This window comes from Cnephaeus nilssonii, assembly GCF_951640355.1.
Source record: "Cnephaeus nilssonii genome assembly, chromosome: 6".
In the NCBI taxonomy this organism is placed as follows: domain Eukaryota; kingdom Metazoa; phylum Chordata; class Mammalia; order Chiroptera; family Vespertilionidae; genus Cnephaeus; species Cnephaeus nilssonii.
The window spans coordinates 12,439,833-12,463,109 of NC_137077.1; the positions used below are offsets into that span (position 1 = coordinate 12,439,833).

General features: G+C 49.8%; 1 protein-coding gene across 2 annotated transcripts in view; it reads right to left on the reverse strand.

Annotated features, from left to right (window-relative positions):
• CHST11 (carbohydrate sulfotransferase 11) overlaps window positions 1-23,277 on the reverse strand; it is a gene marked incomplete at its 3' end in the record, with an annotated part of 221,259 nt that overhangs the window by 105,998 nt on the left and 91,984 nt on the right. For both annotated transcript variants that reach the window (XM_079774133.1, XM_079774134.1), the window contains exon 2: window positions 7,222-7,307. In XM_079774133.1, the coding sequence (XP_079630259.1) occupies window positions 7,222-7,307 (86 nt within the window). The remainder of the gene's footprint in view (window positions 1-7,221; window positions 7,308-23,277) is intronic.

The following is a 23,277-nucleotide window of genomic DNA, read 5'->3' on the forward strand; positions in this document are numbered from 1 at the left end:
ATGCCTGACTCTGGACTCCCCATCTGTCCTGGCTTGTTTGGAAATCCGACCGGGTCACCTTCCCAGGTTCAAGAACAACGGAGCCACTGGCCACGGTGAAAGAGGCCGCTCACCGTCCTTGGTTTTTGAAATGGGCTTTGCTCGTCCATTGTAATCTGCAATTAATAATGAAGCATTTTCCCAAGTGCTGTGTGTAAGATCAAGTTAATGTAATATTTCATCTTTGCCAGCCAGCTGCCGTTCTGCTAGGCTGACAGTAAGTAATATCTCTGCATAGGGAGCCAGTCCACAACTAAATCAATTAATCCCTCTTCGGCTGGTAGGCAGCTGTTGGGTCAAAGCAAGATAATTAGACAGACTCGTCATTTACCAGGTGGTTGGTAATGAAGGGATTAATTGACCAGAGTTGGGGCTGGACAATGTCTGCTCTTTCTTGCCGTCCCCAGTGGATATGACCATTCAGCGCCATTCTTCCTCAATGACAATTCAAAGGGCAGCGAGCCCTTCTTCCCTTCTCAGAAGCGCCCATCGGACACCTGGCATGGGACGAGTCTGGGGCTTCCTCCTCTGGGGACCGTGAGCCGAGAGGCTCAAGTGTCCTCACGCGGGGCTCCTCCCAGTTCTCTGCCTGCCTGGGGGCTCTCTGCTTGGGTTTGCCCACAAAATACTGACCGAGTCTCCAACGCTCAGGGCGTTGACCCACACGCCGTTCCCAATGTGATCCCCACCCTGCGCACAAAACTGACCTGGGGGCTTGCAGCGGAAACGGCCATGAATAACCTCAGCGCACGTGCCTTGAGCTGCTTTTCATGTAACGGGTTCTGTGAGAATCACGATTTCTAGAAGGGGGGGGGGGGGCTTTCAGCCGTTCCCGTCCAGGGCCCCGGAACTCTGCTGCCCGTCGGAATCTCCTAGGGAACTTGGGAGAAATACTGACATCTGGTCCTATCCCAGACCACCCAGTACAATCAGAACCTCTGGGTGAGGCCTGGGCTCTGACATTTGCTCAAGGCTCCCTGAGTGTCCTAATGTGCAGGGGGATTGAGAACCACAGTCTAGTCCACACCCTTCATCTTATAGACGAGGCCGTGCGGGGGCCAGGGGACACGGCCTGCCTTGGAGCAGCCCTGAGGTTCACAAGAGGCTGCGTTAGAAGCAGAAGCTGGTCCCTAAGTTGCACACTATCATCTGTGGGCTCCTCAGGGCCTCCAACCTGGTGGTGGATAAAGACCAAACCTTCCGGAACAGTGGACAAGCCCTGTCCACCTGCACCAACCTCCTTTCCGGCCTCGTCTCCAACCAGCTCCCCAACTCCTGCCACAAACGCCTCACTGCTCTCTGAATGTGCCATGGGCTGTCCCCGCTGCGGTCCTTGCGCCTGCTGTTCCTTCCCTCTGCGATGCTGTTCCCTCTTCTCTGTCAGGTGCAGTCTGATGTGTTTTCAAAGGCCTGGCTCAAATGCCACCTCCTCCACAGCGCCTTCCGTTGTGCCCAGCATCTGGAAGGGTTAGCTGCTCACTCCTGATTGTCCCGTAACTTTGCTAAAAGCCTCTCACACAGCACGTATCCTATCCTATCACCTAAGTGCCTCTCTTCCCCGTGTCTTTATCCTCTGTTTATTCTACAAATGCCTGCAGGAGAAGCATCTTTTGGCAAGCGCTGCTGAGAAGCTATTTAGGTTGGGACGAGGAGAGTTCCCTAGCTTTTATCAGTTTAAAACCTTTCAGTGGATAGTGAGAGCGTCGGCCTGCGGACTGAGGGGTCCTAGGTTCAATTCCGGCCAGGGGCACATGCCCAGGTTGCGGGCTCGGTCCCCAGTATGGGGCATGCAGGAGGCAGCCGATCGGTGATTCTCTCTCATCATTGATGTTTCTATCTCTCTCTCTCCCCCCCCCCCTTTCTCTCTGAAATCAATAAAAATATATATATTTTTTAAAAACAAAAAAATTGCTTAAAAAATTCAACCGAATCAAAGACCTCGGCTTCCAAATTTCACGAAGGTGTGCTGTCCCTTAGCAGAGTTCTTGGGGGTGACGCCTGCTTAGCGTGGCTCCAGCCAACAGGCAAAGTTCTCTCCAAATATCAGGTTCAATAAGCAAAACACCAATTTGCAATTGTTTGTTGGACAACTGCTGTGCATCCCATCCCATCCCATCCCATGAGCCTTGGCCCTGGCTTTGGGAATTCTGCAACTATCCTGGGCACATCCCCGGTCTCAGCTTAGTCGGGGGGGGGGGGAGGGGGGTGTGAGTGCAGAAAGAGCCTCCAGGAAGCATTTTTGTCCACCCAGGAAAGAGAGTGATCAGCTCTGACCGCCCTACAACCACCACCCCTCACCCCCCAGGTTGGGTAGACCCAGCCTTACCATTCAGAAGCTGAGAGATCCCAGCAAATAACTCAGCCCTTCTGAGCCTCAGTTAACTTATCTGAAAACGGGGTTATCCGATACCTCCCCTTTAGGGTTGTTGTGAAAACTCAACGAGAGATGTATGAAAAAACGCCTAGAATAGTCTCTGAGATGCTTTATCTATTCAATGAATAGTACCTTTCTCCCTCTCTTTTTTTCTTTCATCCCTGCCTTCCTTCTCTCTCTCTCTCTCCCTCTTTCCATCTTTCCTCCTGGGGCCTACCTCATGGAGAAGTAAATTTACTTTAACACATTGAAGAATGGACCAGTAAGGGTCCGGTTTTACTATTCTGTAATAAAACATTGACTGGTCCTCAGAGACCCCTAGGAAACGCCTGTAGACCAGTGAGCCTCGTGCAAGCCTCCTGGCTCCGTGCTTATGAATTCCTGGTCAGCCCGGGGCTGTGCATCTGTCTTCTCGAACGTGGTAATCACAGAGCGAGTATAAAGGCTAAAGAAAGAACCAGGCAGGGCAGGGCTGAACCACATGAGTGATGCTGTGAAGACTCCAGGGAACCCGCGGGAGGGCCAGGAGGTGGGCGCGGCAGGAGGACAGGCTGTCTCGCCCTCGCTGGCATTTAGGGACAATTATGCCCTATTAATGGCTGACATCGGAGCTCTGCCCTGCGTCTGAGCTGAGCCAGGGCGGCCCGCAGATGCGCGCGGCCCACAAATATGCACTTGGAAAACTCCTGAACTTTCAGTGACTTGACGCCAGCTGATCTGATCGGCAATTACGTTTTATTTTTGGGGCCAGGGAGGCAGCAGAGAACCGGGAAAATTATAAGACATCAGAGTGCAGTTTTTCTAAGAATATCAACTACAAACATTTTTAACCGATTGTTGTTTCAATGGTTAGAGGTTTGCAAGGCACTAAAATAAGAAACCTTGGACACTAAAATCAGATGATAGCCCATTTTCCCAAGAGAGGTTTTCAGCTTTGGTCCAACAAAAATCTGCGTGCTTTTTTTTCTTTTTTTTTTGAAGGGATAAGGGATAATTCCTGCCAAGACAAGTTTGCTGGGGACAGTGAGCACAGCATAGAGATAAATAGATGTGTCGTTTGCTGTGGGTTTGAATCTTGACTCTGCTTCTTCCTCTCTCTGTGACCTTGGACATGCTGTGTGACCTTCCCGGCTCCAGTCCTCCCATGCATAAGATGAGGGTGCAATCCCTAGCTTGGGGCTTATTATAAGCACTGGATGGAATGTTCATAAGCATCTGGCCTATGGCCTCAGTGCACAGTAACAAGACGGTGCCTTCTTGCCGTAATGTTGGTTTCTTATCGTCTGAAATAAACGGTTCCTGTTTTCACCACCATCTGCCCAACGCAAATAACCAATCAGCATCAAAAGGGGACACGGGTCTCCAGGAGCAGTTTGGTTTCTAGCAATTGCGGGGGTTGTCCTCTGCCTCTGTGATAACATCAATCCAGGCTGAGCAACTCCAACGGTTTGGCTGGAAGGAAAACGCGAGAAACCAGCAACCAGGCCTGATCAGGTGCAAAGCGGCAAGGGCCCCGTGGACACAAAACCTAACTGAACTCAGCAGGAATGCTCAATCAATCGCTTCTCTTCCCTCAGCGCCCCAGGGCAGCCCAAAGGAGCACCAACGGTTTCTCCAAGAAGCGCCATGGACTGACCTTGTGTGGGAATGGAGCGTAATTGCAGCTTGTAAAGGAAACCAGCCTAAGGAAAAACATCCCGGGACAACATCCCGAGGAAACAGGGCGATCTTCCTGCAGGGACACTTTCCTGGTTACCAGCGACAGGGGCCAGACAGCTTGCCCTCGGCATTCTTGATGGAGGGCAGTGACTCACCCACCTACGCCCTCACAGATGTTCCGTGAGCCGCCTCTCCAGCCCCATCTTCCCTCCCAGGTCCAGGGCTACTGCTGCTCAATGAGCCTCTCACCCACACAACACTCCCAGCACCACCGACGTGAGAGATGGACTCTACCCAGGAGGGTTCTCTCGCCTTTGATTGGTTTACTTGCCCGGCAACTCACTCATGTCAATCTTGGGAAGGAACCAGATGTGGAAGGCTAACCACACGCACTCCTCACCCTTTGGTGCCCAGCGCCTGGCACTGAGCTGCACAGAGTGGATACTTTAATAGCAGATGTAGGAGTGAATGGGTGAATAAATCTGGGGATGAACAAACTCCATAAGAGGCACCGAGGAAGGCATAATCTTCTCATGTAAGCCTGCAAGGCTGGTATTTTTGTTTTTAATATTTTTATTGATTTCAGAGAGGAAGGGAGAGGGAGAGAGAGAGAGAGAGAAACATCAATGATGAGAGAGAATTAGTGGTCAGCTGCCTCCTACACATTCCACACTGGGGATCGAGCCCACAACCCAGCCATGTGCCCTGATCAGGAATCGAACTGTGACCTCCTGGATCATAGGTCGACGCTCAACCACTGAGCCAAGGTATTTTGAGGACCATGTTATAAACGCAGGAAAGCGGCCTCAGAGGGGCTACGTGTCTTGCCCACATTCACATAGCTAATAAGTGAGGAAACCATTCTTTGAACCTGGGCTGACTCTAAAGTCACGACTTCCAACACTGAATCCATCCTCATGACCATGGTCCTGATGAGTCATATTTACACCGCCTCTGACACACCCGAGTTCCTTCACCCTCCCGACATCCCAGGGAGACGGGAAAAATGAGCCTAAAGGAGCACTCATTGTGCATCCAAGGTTGTACCACCAGGTGGTGGTGAGGCAGGAACTTGAACCTGGACTTTCATTTTTCAATCACAGATATTTGGGGGGGGGGGGGTGCATCTCCTACAGACCCTGCGTTAGGGCTGGGGACACAGCAGTGAACAGCACAGACACAGCCGTGGACTTCCTCTCCAGAGGGACATCTACTTCAGAAAGTTTGCAGTGGCCTAGCCCAGTGGGCGGCAAACTCATGAGTCAACAGAGCCCAATGTCAACAGTACAACGACTGAAATTTCTTCTGAGAGCCAAGTTTTTTAAACTTAACCTTTTGCACTCGGATGTCGAGTGTGACTCGACACGGTTAGCATCGGTAGCAGCTCGTATGTCGAGCCACACTCGACACGTAGTTTCACCGCGGGGGGGAAGGGGGATTTTAGTCTATTTTTCCAGTATCTTTTCTTGTTTTCATTAGCATGAAAGGACAAGTAAAATGTAAATGCCGTCTCAACTGATGCCAAAAAAGAAAAAATGAAAAACCGATAACACATGTGAAATTTATTAGGAAACTAGTACATGATCTTGTTGGAGAATTCAGAGATAGTACACTAATTTCCAGGGGTAGATTATTATCCACTAACTTAGAGCAACGTTTAGATGGAAAGCTCCATATAATCACACCTCACCCTAACAAAAAACACAAAGATTGTGTTGTTTGTTCTAACAGAAAAAATCAAAGGAGGAAGAAGAGAGACAATTTATATTTGCGAAACATGTGAATGTAAACCAGGTCTTCATGTGGGTGAATGTTTCAAAAAATATCACACCATGAAATATTATAGAGATTAAAATTACTCTTTGAATGTATCAATAATTTGAAGTGTAAAAAGAATCCAAATAAATAAGTTTGTATGAAAAGAAACCCCAGTTTTTTATTCTACTGCCGCGCTTTGTAAAATCTGGGGTATTTAAAAAATTAAATCCCGAGTAGAATAAAGGAATCGAGAAAAAAGCAAGCGAGTGCAAAGGGTTAAACTTCTTCTAACGCCACTTCTTCAAAATAGACTCCCCCAGGCCATGGTATTTTGTGGAAGAGCCACACTCAAGGGGCCAAAGAGCCGCATGTGGCTCGCGAGCCCCAGTTTGCTGACCACGGGCCTAGCCCACCTGGCCCGGTCACACCGAGCTCTGAGCGGGGGGAGGGGCTGACGGAGGCGTGCATTGACCTGGTTAGGCCACCTGTGATGAGCAACCTCAGGAGCCCACTGTTCCAGAAGGAAGTGCAGGTGAGAGACAGGGAAGAGACGTGGGATCTGAACATCCGCAGGTCATCCCTTTGCAAAACTTCTGGAAGTCCAGGACCTTCGAGGACCAAGCAGTGCTGGCCTCCACTAAGCAACTTGCTCCACAGACACACTAAGTTAAGAATTTGATATAAAATAAAGCTCAGAGACTATGGCCAAAGCAGTAATTTTTTTCCCCTTTCTTAACAGCGATCGAAGGTCAGCGGACGGGCCACTACTGGTTCACTCACCAGTTCTCAGTGTCCAGTGCTCATTAACGTTCCCCCAGAAGGACCAGCCTCGGAGCCTCCTCGTCGAGGCCCACGCGCATCGTGGCGACCGGGACGCCCCCCTCTGCTCCCAGATCGCCACGAAGAACACTTTTCCGCGGTTGGAGCGTCTTTTTGCTCAGAGGAACTCTTTTCATAATCAAGTCCAATTTGTACCGTGACAGTCACTTAGCAAAAATCCCACCCACAGGGCGTCCTGCCCAAATGGCGCCGTGAGGTGGAACTCCTGGGGCGCTCCTGGGCTTTCATAATCACCTTCACCCCCATGCGCACCTTCTTTGGGGGTGCCAAAGGGGAGGCTGCACAGCCCGCCAGCTCTGCCATTTGGGTCCCACGGCCGGCACCCGTGTGGATCTCGGGGGCTCACTCCTGCACGACCCCATGGAAGTATCTAATTCGAACCATTGTACAGAGAAAGGGTGACCCAGAAAGCAATCACGGAAGGTAAAACGCCTGGCAGTGCAAGAAGTTTCCAATCCCCAAAGCATAGAATTTCGGAGTTTTTCATCGTCCCGTCCCCCCGCCCCCCTAAATCGATGCACAGAGACAACAAGGAAGCTCCCGGGCCTTACCTGGGTCGGGTTGTAGAGTTCCTGCAGGGGGCTTCGCGACCCCTTCCGGCAACAGATGTCCACGCCGAAGGGGTTCCTCCGCATGACTGAGGAAAGAAAGCGAAGGCTCATCAGAAATGAGCAACCAACGTTTGTCGTCTGACAAAGGAAAAGGCACGGGGGAGGGGGGAAGAAACAGGTGGGAAGGCAGACAGAGAAGCGGCTCTAGCACAGCTGTCCTTTTCACAGCACGGGGGGCCCCCCTGCCTCCCCAACACCCAGGCATCTCCACACCCGGCAGGGCAGGATAATGCCGAAAGTTCTTCCCAGCAAATATCCAGACAGCAACACAGGGCCTCGAAAACACTGAAATGAAGCTGCTTACAAAAGACGCCGTAAAGGCTGTTCTAAGACAGCGAGCTGTACCAGCACCAGCCTTGGTGACCACAGCCTCCTCCCTCAACAGTCGGTCAGAACCTCCTGCTCCTGGTCCCCAAGGCATCCGGTCCCCCCGATCCCCCAGGTGGGCTCTTCCCACGGAATGAGTCAGGGGCCTGGCCTCCCCAAAGCCTCTGGTAAATGAGGTTCTTTTTCGTGAAAATGTCGGCTGGGCAGAAAGGAAGAGCGTTCCAGATGGTTCCAGACGGACACGGGTGGCGCGTACAATGAACAAACGAGGGGAATTAAGTGAACTCCTCAAAAGCCCAACATGGAGGACTATTGTTAAATGGAAAAGATGCTTTCTGGTTTCATTCTTCTTGTTCTCAAACACCCTCACTCTGCAGGCCCTCCTAGTCAGCCGTTGGATAATCATTTGTTGGAGGGAGGGAGGGAAGTGAATGCATGAACAAGAGCCTTCTTCTCATAGAGGAGGCGATTTTCTTGTGCACGGACATGGTGGGGGCATGATGGGAACGAGCAAAGCAGGGCCTTTCACGGCCTAAACATTCCACCCCTACAGAGCGGCAGCAGGACATTCTCCGCAGCGGACAGCCTGGGTTTGGATCTACCGCTCACCCGCTGTGTGACCTTAGGCAAGATGCCTAACCTTTCTGTGCTTCTGTTTCTTCGTCTGTAAAACGGGGACGAGAAAAGTGAAACCAGAAAAGGTGGCACACGGGCTACCTGTCACTACCAGAACCAATAAGTCGAGGCAAGGGTTGCATCCTTATGGGGGCTTTATTCAGGCGGCCGGCGATCTGAGAGGATGGCGGGGTATGTTCCCTAAAAGACCGTCTTACATCTCATCTCAAGCCGGCCCTTTTTCTAAAGAGAAGAAAAATGTAGGGGAAGGGTTTGGAATTCAGGGGAAAAGGTTAATCAGATAAAAGCTACAATGGGGCGATTTTCCGAGCATCCCTTCATCAGCTGACCGGTGACTCTTTATCTGCATCCTGAGCACAATGGCTCAGACCCTGTCTTGGTCGCTGCAGTCTTCCTGGGGCACAAAGGTCGCATCCCTTGCGGGTCTCCTCAAGTCAGGCCAGGTCCAGTCAGACATTCCAGTCCCTGGAACAATAGCTTTCTACATGCACCAGTTCCCAAGCCTATTAACGGCGTAACTAAAGCTAACCATCTTTAACTGCTTGAGTTCCCCATCAAAAGGACGTGGCTCTCTGGGTTGGTTGTGAGGATTAAATGAGTTACTACTATATGCAGATGTTTAAACTGGGTGGCGGCAAAAAAAAAAAAAAAAAGTGAGTGTGTTAGAAATTTCTGAAGCTACTGGAGATCATAAACTAGATTTGCACATAATACATGACAATCACTCCCCCTGTCCTTGGGGCCAGACGATGCTTTGGCTTTGTGCCATCCGGTCTCTGTCGTCCCTTCTCCACTGGGCCGCAGAAATGAATGGGCGTGGCTGTGCGCCAGCCCTGCATCGATGGACACTGAATTCCATCTCATCGGCACATGTCAGGAAAGATGATTTTTCTTTTGATTTCTTTCAACCATCTCACAGAAATAAATGATGGGCCAGATGGGGCCCCCAGGCTGCAGTTTGCTGGCCCCTGCCCTAGAGAAGGCCCCCAGGTATTCTTGGGGTCATCACTGCGATCCCCAGCACACCGCCGTGGCCTACAGCCCTCTCTGGGCAGGAGGCGATCTGCGCGCAACTGTCCGCACGTAAAAGCCGTTCGAGTTTGATTAGGCTGATGGGGAAACACTGGTCCTTTGTTCCTCCACGGTTGCCTCGAGAAGAGGGGGGAAGAAAAATCCATGTTGTGTTTTTCTTTAATTTACTACTTCATTTTTCATTTCCACCCAAAACGAGGTAAACTGTTAAATGCACGCAAGTTGCCCTCGGTGCACAATGACATAGCAACACTTCGGAGGAGAAAAAAAAAACAGCCATAAAGCTTGTAAAATTATGCCCACGCCATGCAAGATTAAACTCTCCCCATGGCGGCAGACCGGCTGGCCGCGACCTGTGGCTGCGGGGACCGCCACGGAGAGAACCCCAGCGTGCAATCCATTAAAAGTCAGCTTTTATGGGGGGCAGTATTATTTAATTGGTTTATTTTTCTAATACAAGGCCTTTAAAACGCTCTGACCGTGTGGGGCCTGCAACACGGGTCCTTTCCCCGAGGCCGCCTGCCCTCGGCGGCTCCGGCAGCCCGGCCCGGACTGCGCCAGGCGCCGCGGGAAGCAGCTTTGGCACCCCAGGCCACAGAAGCCAAAGGGGCCCTGTGTGCTTTTTATGGGAATGATCACAATCCCACCATTTACGGGGCGCTCACTGTGTGCCGGGCACTTGGTGAAGCGTGACCCTTCACACAGTGAAGGAAGTACCTGCATGTGACAGATCACCTCCTAAACTGCAGGAACTTGACCAGGACCAAGGCCACGTGGGTGGAACGTTGCCACGCTGAGACTCAGACCTGACTACTGGACTCTTCATAGCCAACGACAGGACCTACTGCAGGCCCGGGAGACAAAGGCAGGGCTGCCAGTTATGCACGTCAGCGTGAGTCTATCGATCCTGTGTGTGTCTCAGGAAAAAGAGGCCTCAGAGGAGACTGAGCAACCAATACACACAGACGGTGGCAGTGAATATTCAGAGAGCGTTCAGGGCACACCAAGAAGTCACACATTTAAATCGGCACAACAGTCCCATGGGGTGGGTCCCACGACCGTCCCCACTTCACAGATGGGAATACTGAGCCACTTAGGTAACGTGCCTAGATCTCAAGACTAGTAAGAGGGGAAGACAGGATTCTAGCACAGGCAGCCTATGCTCTCGGGTGCGACACTGGACCAACGTCAAGTGCCCACTCTACCACGTCTCCATAGTTTCTTCCTAGCCCAAGACCTGGTTGGCTGGCCACTTCTAGGACAGGTGATTTAAAATGTAATCCAGTGGTATAGGGTTCATCAAAATGAAGTGAGAGGATTGGCCAAACTATGAGCTAACAGTTACTACACTCACTCACTTATTCTTCGACTAATTCTTAGCAAGCACCTACTATGTGCCAGGCACTCGGTATGGAGGGGGATACGGATCCTCCCCATCTTATTCATGCTGTTTCTCTGGCGCTTGGCACACAGTAGGTACTCAGAGAAGTTCATGAATGATCTAGGATTTAAGGCTTCCTTTACGCACAGCGGACAGCTTGTTTCCTGCTGTCTATCTATGGAGGAAACTTCAGTAGCATCAGGATGCTATTACTTCTTTCCCTTTGAAAATGAAAGGTTTGATGATCAAGAGCCCTAGGAAAGGAATCCCTGAGGATGTTTAACGGTGGCCTCCCACTGTCCGCCCACCACCACGAGTTCTATTTAGCAGCAACACTTGCTTTCTCCTTTCGAAGCTCAACTCAATGAAATTCAAGACTGTTTTCGGAAGAATCTAATTAGCTCCATTTACAGTATGATTTCTTGGAACCAGGAACAGTTGTGTGCATTCCAAAGACAGAAATGAAGCTAAAATTAAAACGAAGCCCCTCGTGTTTGTTTCACTATGGTGACGAGCACGTTCGTTTTAAGGGGACGCTTCACTCCCAGTGAACAGAGAGCCCGTGACGGAAAGTCCACTGGAGACAAGGGAGTGGGGCCCACTCTTTCCCAGAATGGGGCCCACTCATTCCCAGGCAAGCTCCCCTTGACCCTGCCCATGCTGCTGGGGCAGAAGGGAGCAGTGGCTGCACGGCTCATTCAGGTCTACAGACACAGAACGGAAATGCTGTGGGACTCTGGGTGGGAACTTGCCATTGATGCATTTCATAAAACCATTTCTGAGGGCTGGAACGCAGGTCTTATAAAATACAGCAATCACTAATAATAATCATCATGAGAAATACACATTGATTGAGAATTTGCCATGTGCCTCAGATGCCTGACACAATGCTAATTAAGCCTTTTTTTTTTCCACATTGCTTCCTTTAATTCTCATAAAAATCCCGTTAGAAATAATCTATACTAATAAAAGAGTAAGATGCAAACTGACCGTAACTTCGTGACACCCACCAGCCAATCAGGAGTGGGTATGCAAATTAACCCAATAAAGATGGTGGGTTAATTTGCATACACAGGTGCCGAGTGGCTGGGGGCGGGGCAGGATGCTTGTGTCATTGCCATGGCAACAACACAGGCGTTCCGCACCTCCCCAGCTGATCTAGGCCTCTGGGCAGCGTGGGAAGGCGGAAAGGCGGCTCCAGGTGACAGCGAAAAGGCTGCTCCGTCCGAGCAAAGGCAGTGCCAGCAGCCAGGGTAAGGAAGGCCCATTCTTGCACGAATCTTCGTGCATCGGGCCTCTAGTGAATAATAATATCCCTTATCCCCACTTTATTTATTAACATATATATTTTTTAAATATTTTTATTGATTTTTTTATAGAGAGAGGAAGGGAGAGGGTGAGAGAGAAATATCGATTTGAGAGAGAAACACTAATTGGTTGCCTCCTGTACACACCCCAACCAGGGATCAAACCTGCAATCTTGGGTATGTACCCTGACTGGGATCGAACCGGCAACCTTTCCATGCGTGGGATGATTCTCAATTAATTGAGCCACACCAGCCAGGGCTATTTATATTTTTGATGCTTCATTTTTTATTTCGCCTCTGCCTTCCCACCCTTCCACTCCTGATGGTGGTTGTACCCATTTGAGCACAAAAGCTCCGAGAGATTAAGTTGCCCAAAATGACAGAGCCAGCAAATGGCAGAGAAAGCAGCAAATTCCAACCTAGGCCTATCTGTTTCTCAAATCAGTGATTCTTTTTAAAAAATATGTTTTTATTGATTTCAGAGAGGAAGGGAGAGGGAGAGAGAGAAACATCAATGATGAGAGAGAATCATTGATCGGCTACCTCCTGCACGCCCCACACTGGGGATTGAGCCCACAACCCGGGCATGTGCCCTGGCTGGGAATCAAACACGTGACCTCCTGGTTCATAGGTCAACACTCAACCACTGAGCCACGCCGGCCGGGCTAGAATCAGTGGTCTTGATACTTTTACACTTAGCACTCCCACCACAAAATCCAGTGTTCTCACTTCCCTCAACATTCAATGTGAAGCCTCTTGGACTGAGTCACCCAGGTCCAAATGGTCTCCACCCCTGTCCCTGGCAAAACAGCTCTGACACCCAGCTGACTTCAGACGTTTCCAAGTCTGATTTCCTAACAGCCTGGCACGGGTCCTCCTCTTCCCCACGCTCTGAGAGTCCAGAGAGGCGCTGTAATTACAGAGATGTTTTCTCCAAATGCACAGACTCCTGCCGTCCAGCGTAGTCTAGTCCATCTGTCACAGGGCGCGGAGGTGGGCAGTGTCCCAGTCAAGCTCAGCAGGTTAGAAGGAGGGTGAGCCATACCCAGCCTGCTCCGAGGGAGCCACTTCTGTAAGGACAGGCCACTCTGCTTTCTAACTGTGGGACCGCAGTCTGCCCCGAGAGGCACTGTGTCACAGCTCTCCCCACCCCCTCTGGAGGTCACCCTACTGAAGCTAGAGTGACCGACTGTCCCCGTTTGCCTGGCGCTGAGGACTTTCCCAGGACGGGGGACTTTCAGTGCTGAAACCAGGAAAGTCCCATGAAAACTGGGACAAACTGGGTCACCAGGCAGCGCCCTGTGGAATGAGAAGATGCAGGGCTGAATTAACCAGAACTGGATCCAGAGCCCGGTTTCACTATTAACTCATCTTGGGACACTGAGTCAACGTCCGAATCGCTGAAGGCAGTCATCATGCCTATATCTGAGGGTGGTTATGGGAATTCTATGAAAATGTAGAACAGCCTGATACATGGCACCCAAAACCGCCCACGTGAAATGTCACAGGCCTGGATCCTGCCCCCGGCTCTGCCACCGAACCAAGAGCCTCACCTTGGACAAGGTCTCCCGGGGCCTTAGCTTTCTCCTTGGTCAGGTGAAGAGGTAAAACCAGGTGATCGCTAAGCCCCTTCCAACTCGAAATCCCTAATTCGTAAGCACAGAGCAGTGGCTCTCCCCAGAAAAACACAGATACACAGCCCTGGAGAGGCGTTGGGGGCGGGCAGTTGCGTGTGAGGGGCCGGGGTGGGGGGTGGGGCAGAGCAGTTAAGCAATAACAGGGGAAGGAGGGAGAGAAGAGTGTAGGGCCCGGAGAGGATGTAAAAGGAAAGACAAATCCTGGCTGTGAAACAGATGTGCCATCCATGTCTTCCCAGCTTACAATCCATGACCAAAGGCCAAAGGCTGGCAGCCTGGTTGGAATGACTAGGGTTTTCATATGGAAAAAATGCCATCTAATCATAATAGTAATAACTATAGGGACTCCCTTCTCCCCCAAAAAACCTTATAGAAAGCAGAGCTGGTGGCCTCGAGCCCTGGGGGAGCATATGAGCCACAGGGGCCATTCTTGGAACAAAACCCCCTTGTCCCAGTCACCCAGGACTCCAGCCGGACATTCCACGGGAGGGGGCGGGGTTAGAAGGTCTCAGAGGGGAAGAACTTCATTCTATCTATCTATCTATCTATCTATCTATCTATCTATCTATCTATCTATTATATGCTACCTCCTGCCCAGATTCCTGCCCATCTCGGCACCCTGTGACAGATAGACTAGACCAATGGTCGGTAAACTGCGGCTCATGAGCCACATGCGGCTCTTTGGCCCCTTGAGTGTGGCTCTTCCACAAAATACCACAGCCTGGGCGAGTCTATTTTGAAGAAGTGGCGTTAGAAGAAGTTTAAGTTTAAAAAATTTGGCTCTCAAAAGAAATTTCAGTCGTTGTACTGTTGATATTTGGCTCTGTTGCCTAATGAGTTTGCCGACCACTGGACTAGACTACGCTGGACGGCAGGAATCTGTGCATGGAGGATATTTTTTCATTGATTTTTAGAGAGAGTGGAAGAGAGACGGAAAGACAGAGAGAAATATCAATGTGAGAGAAACACATCGGTTGCTTCCTGCATGAGTCCAGACCAGGGCCCGGGCTGGGGAGGAGCCAGAGAGGAACATGCCTTTGATCGGATTCGAACCCAGGACCCTTCGGTCTGCAGGCTCACGCTCTATCCACCGAGCCAAACCAGCTAGGGCTGGACCACCTTTTAAATGCAACGGTAGAGTCTCCCTTTGAGTCACGACGGCTAGAACCTGAATTCTCTGTTCTCGCTCAACCTCTAGAAGGAATAGTCAGAAGAAGAAGAAAAAGGAGAGTGAAGGGAGGGGTCAGGAGGGGCGGGAGGGAGTGAGGAAGCGCCAAGGGTTCTTCATGTCGCCATCGGGCCCAGAACCGGCCCAGGCCTACGGAGCTCTCCTAAAGCTGAGCGGGAGAGAGAGGTCAGTCAGTCCTCCGAAACACTACGGCATGTTAAGAAATGTTTTAAAATGCTCAGGAACCTGTGCCTCTGGGAGATTTAGTCTTCCCCCCCCCCCCCCATTTAAAAAAAATTAAATTTATTGGGGTATCATTGGTTAATAGGAGATTTACTTTTACTTAAGAAATCTGAGGCGTTTTGAACCCAGTGTGTATGTGGTATGCTCTCATGTCTGGATAGGCCAAGGTTTTAGCTTTCCTTGTTTGCGCCTGCCCGGCAAAGAATAAAGAATCGAGACTCAGGTTTGGCGTCCGCAGGGTCATCATCTCACATCTGACCACCCTCGCTCATTTTCAGAGGTAAAACGTCCCCACGTCAAGACAGAACACGCTTAGAAACATGCAGTCGCCCCAGACTAAAGCATCTCTTGCCAAAGGGATGAGGCATGATTAAACGGCCAACAACGGCGGAATACTAAACTTTGCTTTTTTACTGTCTTGGAAGAGCTTTGCTCAAAGCTTCCCCTTAAGCCCTTCGCTTTTCTGGGGATAAAACGGAGCTAAGCACTCTCATTACCCGACATTTGGTGGGTTTTAATTTTTATTTTCTGGAGTAGATGTGAGAAATGTCAGACTTGAATGAGCAATTAACACAAAGGACAAGCCCTTTTGCACACTGGGGGGAGAGGGGGAGAGGGGAAACACCAAAAACTGGGCCCAGTGAGGAGGCAGAATGGCCAAACGTCCCTAGCAGCTGAGCCCCCAGGCCTACCTTGTGGGCCCCTCTCTATCTGCCCTCTGCCTAAGTACTTAGTGCATAGCAGGTACTCAGCACATTGGTGTCAAATGAATGAAAATAAAACAACAGGTCAAGTGACCTGAGGGCTTAACGGAAGGTATTTTTTTCTGCTAAAGGGTATCAGGTCAAACCACGGGTATCAGGTCAAACCACGAATTCACAGCAAAAGAACAAAGAAGTTAGCATGCTCTTTCCTACCAGACTTCCTCAAAATTATTCCAAGGGCCTTCTTAGTCAAAGGTGTTAAAACAAAAACATAAAGCAAAACAAATCGATGTGTTCTTGTGGAACTGCCAGGTGCCTTAAACAACTCTACATGCGCTCGATAAACATTCATCTTTATTAGTGTCTCTCCTCTATTCCTCACAACCACCTGGAAGTAGGTGGTATGACGCCCATTTTAAAGACAAGGAAACTGAGGCTCAGAGAGGTTGAAGAATTTCCCCAATGACACAGCTTGTAAGTGGCAGAGCTGGGATCCAAACCCTGCACGCTTTCCCCCACTGCTCTGAAATGAGCCAAGTTTACAGCTTAGAACTGTTCAGGCCTGGAAGAGGCCAAGCAAACAGGCCGTGCTGAACGCTGACCCAGCGTTCTCCAACTAACCCGGGCCTTGGGGTGCTTTACAGACATTCACACATCGTGTTCCAGGTGACCCTTCAGGAGCCCCAAAGCACTGAGGTGGGGGGCAGGTTCACCCTAAGCTTTCATTAACACCATGATCCAACTTCAATTTTCCAGCTTCCTATTCCTTCCTGCTCACGGTCCCCCGAGCAGGGACAGCCCAGAGCCATTCAAAACCATTTCCAGATCGGTTCTCCTTATTGGAGCCCCTAGAAGCAACGACTACAGAATACCGAGGGATTTGAGGTTTTATTTCATTTGGGAATAATCTGAACCTCATTATAGCTAAGTTCCATGTCAGTCTCTCCTCCTCCTGCAAGCTCCTCAGAGCTCCTGATGCCCAGCCCGGGCGGTGGTTGTAGAAAAAGCAAATTAAACTTTTGGCAGATGAAGGTCAAGGGTATAAATCTGCGAATTAGATGAATGCACTTGGTATAACTCGGGAAGAGAAAAGACACGGCTTTACCTTAAAGCCAGGCAATTTACTGCCACAGAAACCTGCCACGGGGGCGGGACTCTGATACTCAGCTTTGAAGATATACTGTCTACATTACAACATTCACCTGCCGGAGGAGACCGGGCCACCAAATACACTCACCAAAACCAGGGCCTCTGCCGTCAACGCACTTCCTCTTCTGGATGATTCTAGCCCAGTGGTCGGCAAACTCATTAGTCAACAGAGCCAAATGTCAACAGTACAACGATTGAAATTTCTTTTGAGAACCACATTTTTAAACTTAAACTTCTTCTAACGCCACTTCCTCAAAATAGACTCGCCCAGGCCGTGGTATTTTTGTGGAAGAGCCACACTCAAGGGGCCAAAGAGCCGCATGTGGCTCGCAAGCCGCAGTTTGCCGACCACGGTTCTAGCCCATCTGCAAAAGAACATGCCTGGAGAGAGGGTCATGCCTACTTCCAAAAAGCATAGGGCCCCTGCCCAAGTGCAAACCAGCTGTCCATCAGACAGGTGAGAGCAGAATCAGGTACATCTCGGACAAGAAGGGTCTTCAGAGACAATCTGGTCCGATGCCTCTCACACAGGCAAAGAAAAGGAGACGCACTGAGCTCCGCCATTTGATGGAAGGCACTTGAGCATCCGCGGATTTCGGTACCTGGGGGCGGGCGTGTCCTAGAACCAATCCCGTGTGGATCCCAAGGCACGACTATATATGATTGAAGAAAAGTACGCTCAGAAATGGTTCTGATGAAGCAAGAAAAATGGCAGGATGCAAAACTGAAAAAAGGGTCTTTCTGGCCAGTAGGGTTTGCAGTCCACCCACTGAGAGAGCATGGAGAGGTGAAGTGAGAGAAATGGAGGGGAAGGGGGGGGGGCAGGTGCCAGGCATTCGAAGTTAAGGAACCCCAGTCCAGTGGAACTCACTGTATCCCCAGCACCAGATTACAGGTGGAGACGTGGGCATCCAGGAGCTGAAGGGATTCATTCAAAGTCACAGCTGGTTAGAAGCAGAGCTGAAGCTAGAAAGAGCCCCCCCCCCCCCCTCCCGCGCCCGACTCCTATCCCTCTCTCCTTTGCACCCAGTTTACCCATACTTATACATGTCAATTGAAAAGGTTCTTATCTTTACTAGATGCGATGGACTGACATTGACATTTTCTGTTCGCTTCTATTTTTCAAATACTAGTCACAATTCCTTAAACTGATTCCGCAGCCCACCAATGGGCTGACACCAGGTTTAAAAACCCCTGATGTAGATCTCTTAAAAGAGCCAAGGATGAAAGTGTTCATTCAATCTGAGGGTTGTTTATGCGCTGAGTACATTGAATACTGATAATCAGAAATCATGACTTCCACCCCTACAATGTCTCCCCGCAGGGTTCCCCATTGTCGTGAACGCCACCCACCACCATGCACCTCGCTGTGCAGACCCAACTCCCGGCAGTCATTCTGGATTTCCGCTCCTTCCCCTGCTGTGCTCCGCCCATCAGCACATCTCCACCCTTCCCACCTGGTCCACGCCGCCATCACCTGCCCCAGGGCCAGGACGAAAACCTCGTCACTGGTCTCCCTGCTGCCACCTTGGCCTCCCTACTCTACTCTCTATCGGCCGCTACAATAACAGGAAAATGTGAATCAGATCACACCATCCTCCCTGCTCCAAAGCCCTCCCACCGTCTTAAAACAAAATCTGAAGTCTTTTCCACGGTCTGGGAGGCCCCACCTGACCTAGGCCCTCCCGGCCTTTAACCCCTCCTCCAGCCACATGGGTCATCTTGCTGTTCCTCAGCAAGGCCAACCGCGAGCCTCAGGGCCTTTGCACCCGCAGTTCCGACAACCTGGAACACTCTTCCCTGACACCCACATGCCTGCTCTCTTCCTCCTCCTGGTCTCTGAGCAGCTCCCTGGAGGGGCCTTCCCTGGCCACAGTGTCTCACATAGCCTCTCTTCGCTTTCTATCCGCCCCTCCCCGGCTTTGTTTTTATTCTTCTTCAAGGCACTAATGGCTCCAGACTTTTTATTTTAAATGTTTTATGGACCACTGACCATCGCTACCACAAGAGTGTTCAGCATCATGAGAGGAGGGACTTGGACTGCCCTGTCTACCATGATATCCTCAGTACCTCAAAGAGGGCCTGAACTCAGGGAATGAATGAATGAATGAATGAATGAATAAGTGAATTAGAGCTCTTTTCCCAAAAGATAGGAAACCAGACCATTTTTGAAATAGTTACCCTAATCCAACATCCTTTCAACTTTTCCCCTAAGAGTTACCTGAGGTGCTTGCAAAACAAGTAACATCCCAGCCTCCTCCCAGCCCCCCTGAATCCGATGCTCCCAGAGATCAGCCTGGGAAGCTGAGAGCTGAGCAAACAGCTGAGGGGGTGCAGATCTCAGAAGGGTCTGGGGAGGCTGGACCAGCCAGACAGGAGAAAGGTGGGGGTGGGAGGAGGGGCATAAAGGATGCATCTGCAGGGCAGTCTAAAGGGGAGGAGAGGGAGAAACTCGGTCCCACTGGGGCAGCAAGCTCGGGGTACTGGGTGGAGGGGGTCAGAGAAAATGTCCTTACAGGGTCATATAGAGCCCAGCTGTAAAGGGTGTGTGGCTGGGCCAAGGCGCTCATTTCTTTATTTCAACTTAATTCATTCCAGAAAGAATCTGAGGCCAGACTGGGAAAGCACTCATTTGATTCTGAGCAAGATCTTCAAAACAGAGAATAATACGGAGTTTTGCTTTTTTAAAAATTGTGGTTAATATATATATATATATATATATATATATATATATATATATATATATATTAAAAGGCTAATATGCAAATCGACCAGAGGAATGACCAGTCCCTATGATGCGCGCACGGCCAGGGGGCAGACACTCAATGCAGGAGCTGCCTCCTGTTGGTCAGTGCGCTCCCACAGGGGGAGCGCCGCTCAGCCCGAAGCCGGGCTCACTGCTGGCGAGCGAGCGCAGCCGCGGTGGCGGGAGCCTCTCCCACCTCTGTGGCAGCGCTAAGGATGTCCGACTGCCAGTTTAGGCCTGCTCCCCCCGAGGTCTCCTGGACTGTGAGAGGGCGCAGGCTGGGCTGAGGGACCCCCCCGCCTCAGTGCACGAATTTCATGCACCAGGCCTCTGATATATATATATATATATTATGAAATTTACCCTTTTAGCAATCTTAGGTGTACAATTCAGTGACATGAAGTACATTCACACTGGTGTGCAACCAACACCGCCATCCATCTCCAGAACTTTTTTTTTTTATCATCCAAACTGAAAATGTATCCACTAACTCCCCAATCCCCTCTCCTCGGCCCCTGGCACCCACCATTCTACTTTCTTTCTCTACGAATCTAACTACTCTCATACCTCATAGAGGTGAAATCATATAGTATTTGTCCTCTTGTGTCTGGCTTATTTGACTTCACTTATTTCACTTAGAAACTTCAAGTTTCGTTCATATTGTAGTTTGTATCAGAATTTCACTCTTTTTAAGAGGGAATAATATTCCATTGTGTGCATAGACCACATTTTGCTAATCTAGTCATCCATGAATGGACATGAGGGCAGTTTGCACCTTTTGGCTACTGTGAATATCGCTGCCATGAGCACGGATCTATAAATAAACACAGATCTATAAATCCCTGCTGGGGGGTTGCTTTCTAAGCCGTCCTGCTGGGGAACAAGGAGTGGGAACTGGAGGCGGGGCCAAGAGGCTGCTGGGTGGGCGTGGCCACTGGGCGAGCCTGTGAGGATGATGGATCGTGGTCTAGGCCACGTGACCTCAGAACTGTGGCCTCGGGGCCAGATCCCCCCACGGAGTGCTCAGTCAGCTCCCACGTCAGGCCTTGGAGCAGCCAGCCCAGCAGACAGGCAGGACGCGGAGGGGAGACTTTTGAGTTAGGTAGGAAGGGCCTTGGGCCTGGATCATGGGCTGCAAGAGCCCCAATCAGAGGCAGAGCTTAGCTCCCCAGCTAGGGGTCAGATCATCGACTTCAGGCCACTGAGGCAGTTACCCCAAAACTGCTGGGGACCCCAAAATGGTTTGAAATGGCAAAATTGTTTTCTTAAAACCCCAACCCAGCATGATTTCAAGGTAAATACGGAAAATGTCCAAAACAGGCCAATATACAGCCAGAAAGCAGGCTGGTGGTTGCCTAAGGCCTGTGGTTGGAATGGCGAGTGACGGTAAATAGACACAAAGCTTCTTTTTAAAGTGATGGAAATGTTCTAAAATTAGGTCGTGGCGACGGCTGTACAACTCCGTAAACATACTGAAATTCATTCAGTTCTACACTTAAAATAGGTGAATTTTATGTCTCAATAAGGCTATTTAAAAGAATAAGTACAGAAATGTTTAAGAAGAAAATCCTTCAGATTACTATATTTTAAGACTATTTAGACCTATTTGAGTAGGTCTACCTTGAAATAACAAAATGAAAGATTTAATTAAACAATTTATTTGCCTCCCAATTTTAAGTTGAAATCTTCTACGTTTACATGTAATGTTGGAGCACTGAAGAAACTTAAGAGTCACTGTATTTCTAAGTTTGAGGTATTAGATTGACATTGTGTAAGTATTTCTTTGTCAAACAGACAAATGAAGTACTGAAAAAGGATATTAATATACTAAATTTTAAAAAAATTTTGTTAATCCTCACCTGAGGATATTTTTCCCATTGATTTTTAGAGAGAGTGGAAGGGAGAAGGAGAGACGAGAGAGAGAAACATCGACATGAGAGAGACACATCGATTGGATGCCTCTTGCACGCATCCCAACTGGGGCAGGGGGCGGGGGGGCGGGGGGCGGAGGGAACAGGGTTGAGCCTGCAACAGAGGTGTGTGCCTTTGTCTGGAATTGAACCCATGACCCTTCAGTCTGCCAGCCAAAGCTGGTTACACTGAACAAACCAGCTAGTTCAATATACTAAATTTTTTAATGCAATTTAAAATGTTAAAGTAAGTTAAGTTTATTAAAGGCTCAAATATGAACCAAATGCTACCCTATAGAGAATATAGTAAAAAATATTGTAATAACTCTGAGTGGTGTCAGATGGGTACAAGATTTACTGGGATCACCTCATCTACATATATAAAAGCCTCAGCAACCACTGCAACCGAACAGGCTGCATGCAGCGACCAGGCCGGCAGAGGGGGGCAGTTGGGGGAGACCAGGCCGGCGGGGTGGGGGGACAGTTGGGGGTGACTAGGCCAGCAGGGGGGATGGGAGTTAGGGGCGATCAGGCAGGCAGGCAGGTGAGCAGTTAGGAGCCAGTGGTCCCGGATTGTGAAAGGGATGTCCAACTGCCAGTTTAGGCCCGATCCCCAGGATCGGGCCTAAACCTGCAGTTGGACATCCTCTGAGGGGTCCTGGATTGGAGAGGGTGCAGGCTGGGCTGAGGGGGACCCCCCCCCCCCCGTGCACAAATTTCATGCACCGGGCCTCTAGTAAGGTATATAAATGTCTAATCACTATGTTGTACACCTGAAACTAATGTGTACATCAACTATAATTGAAAAAAAAAATTTACAACAGTTACCTTAAATGGAATTGTTAGCATTTTACTACATTTATAAGTTGAAGAGTAAGATTCTTAACGTAAAGGCTAGCTTCCCGTGATTTGCAGCTTTTGTCGTTTCAGAAGTCATTTTTATACACAACTGTCACCTCAATGACATAAAAACGCTCACATTAACGGAGAATTAACAGGAATTGGCACCTTCAGGCTGGTCTAAGGCAGAGGGTCTGAGTGTCTGGGGTGAAGGAGAACCCGCCTCAACCCCCACCCTCAGCGCAAATTCTGCCCTGAAAACCCTAACGGGGTAGACGGATTTTATTGTCGAGAAACGTAAGACCCTGTGGAAAAACAGTTCAAGGAACTGAAATTGGCAGTTAACCTAGGAAAGCCCTTATAAATTACGTTTTATGTTCACTTAAATAAAACGAGAGAGACAGCCCCGGCCGTCCAGATCCTATTAATTACATTCCGCACACTTTAAATGAGTAACTATGGGCACTGCGCACTCACTTTCCATGTACCCGCCCTTCCCCCTGGAGAATTTCACACGCTCTCCCCCCCACTACCCCCGTTTCCCTGGAATGCTTATAAATTTATTTTGCAGTGATGCAGATAACATGCCAAAATACTTTCTTCTCTGTGGCTGCTGCTCCAAGTCTGACTTTATGACTTGGAGCCATTGAGGTCTGCCTCTGGGGTCCCCCACAGCTTCAGAGTCCCCCTGAATAGCGCGGCTGCTTGCGAGGGGAGATATTCGAGGTCACCTCTAGCGTGGCAGGGCATGAACCCCACACCTACCCTCTTCCCTCCAGGACAGAAGGCTGGTCAGCTTGGAACCTCAGAGTGGGGCCTTTTTCGGAATAGGGTCTCCGTAGATGTAATCAGTGAAATTAAGATGAGGTCATATGGGACCAGGGTTGGCCCTCAGTCCAATGGCTGTGCTCTGATA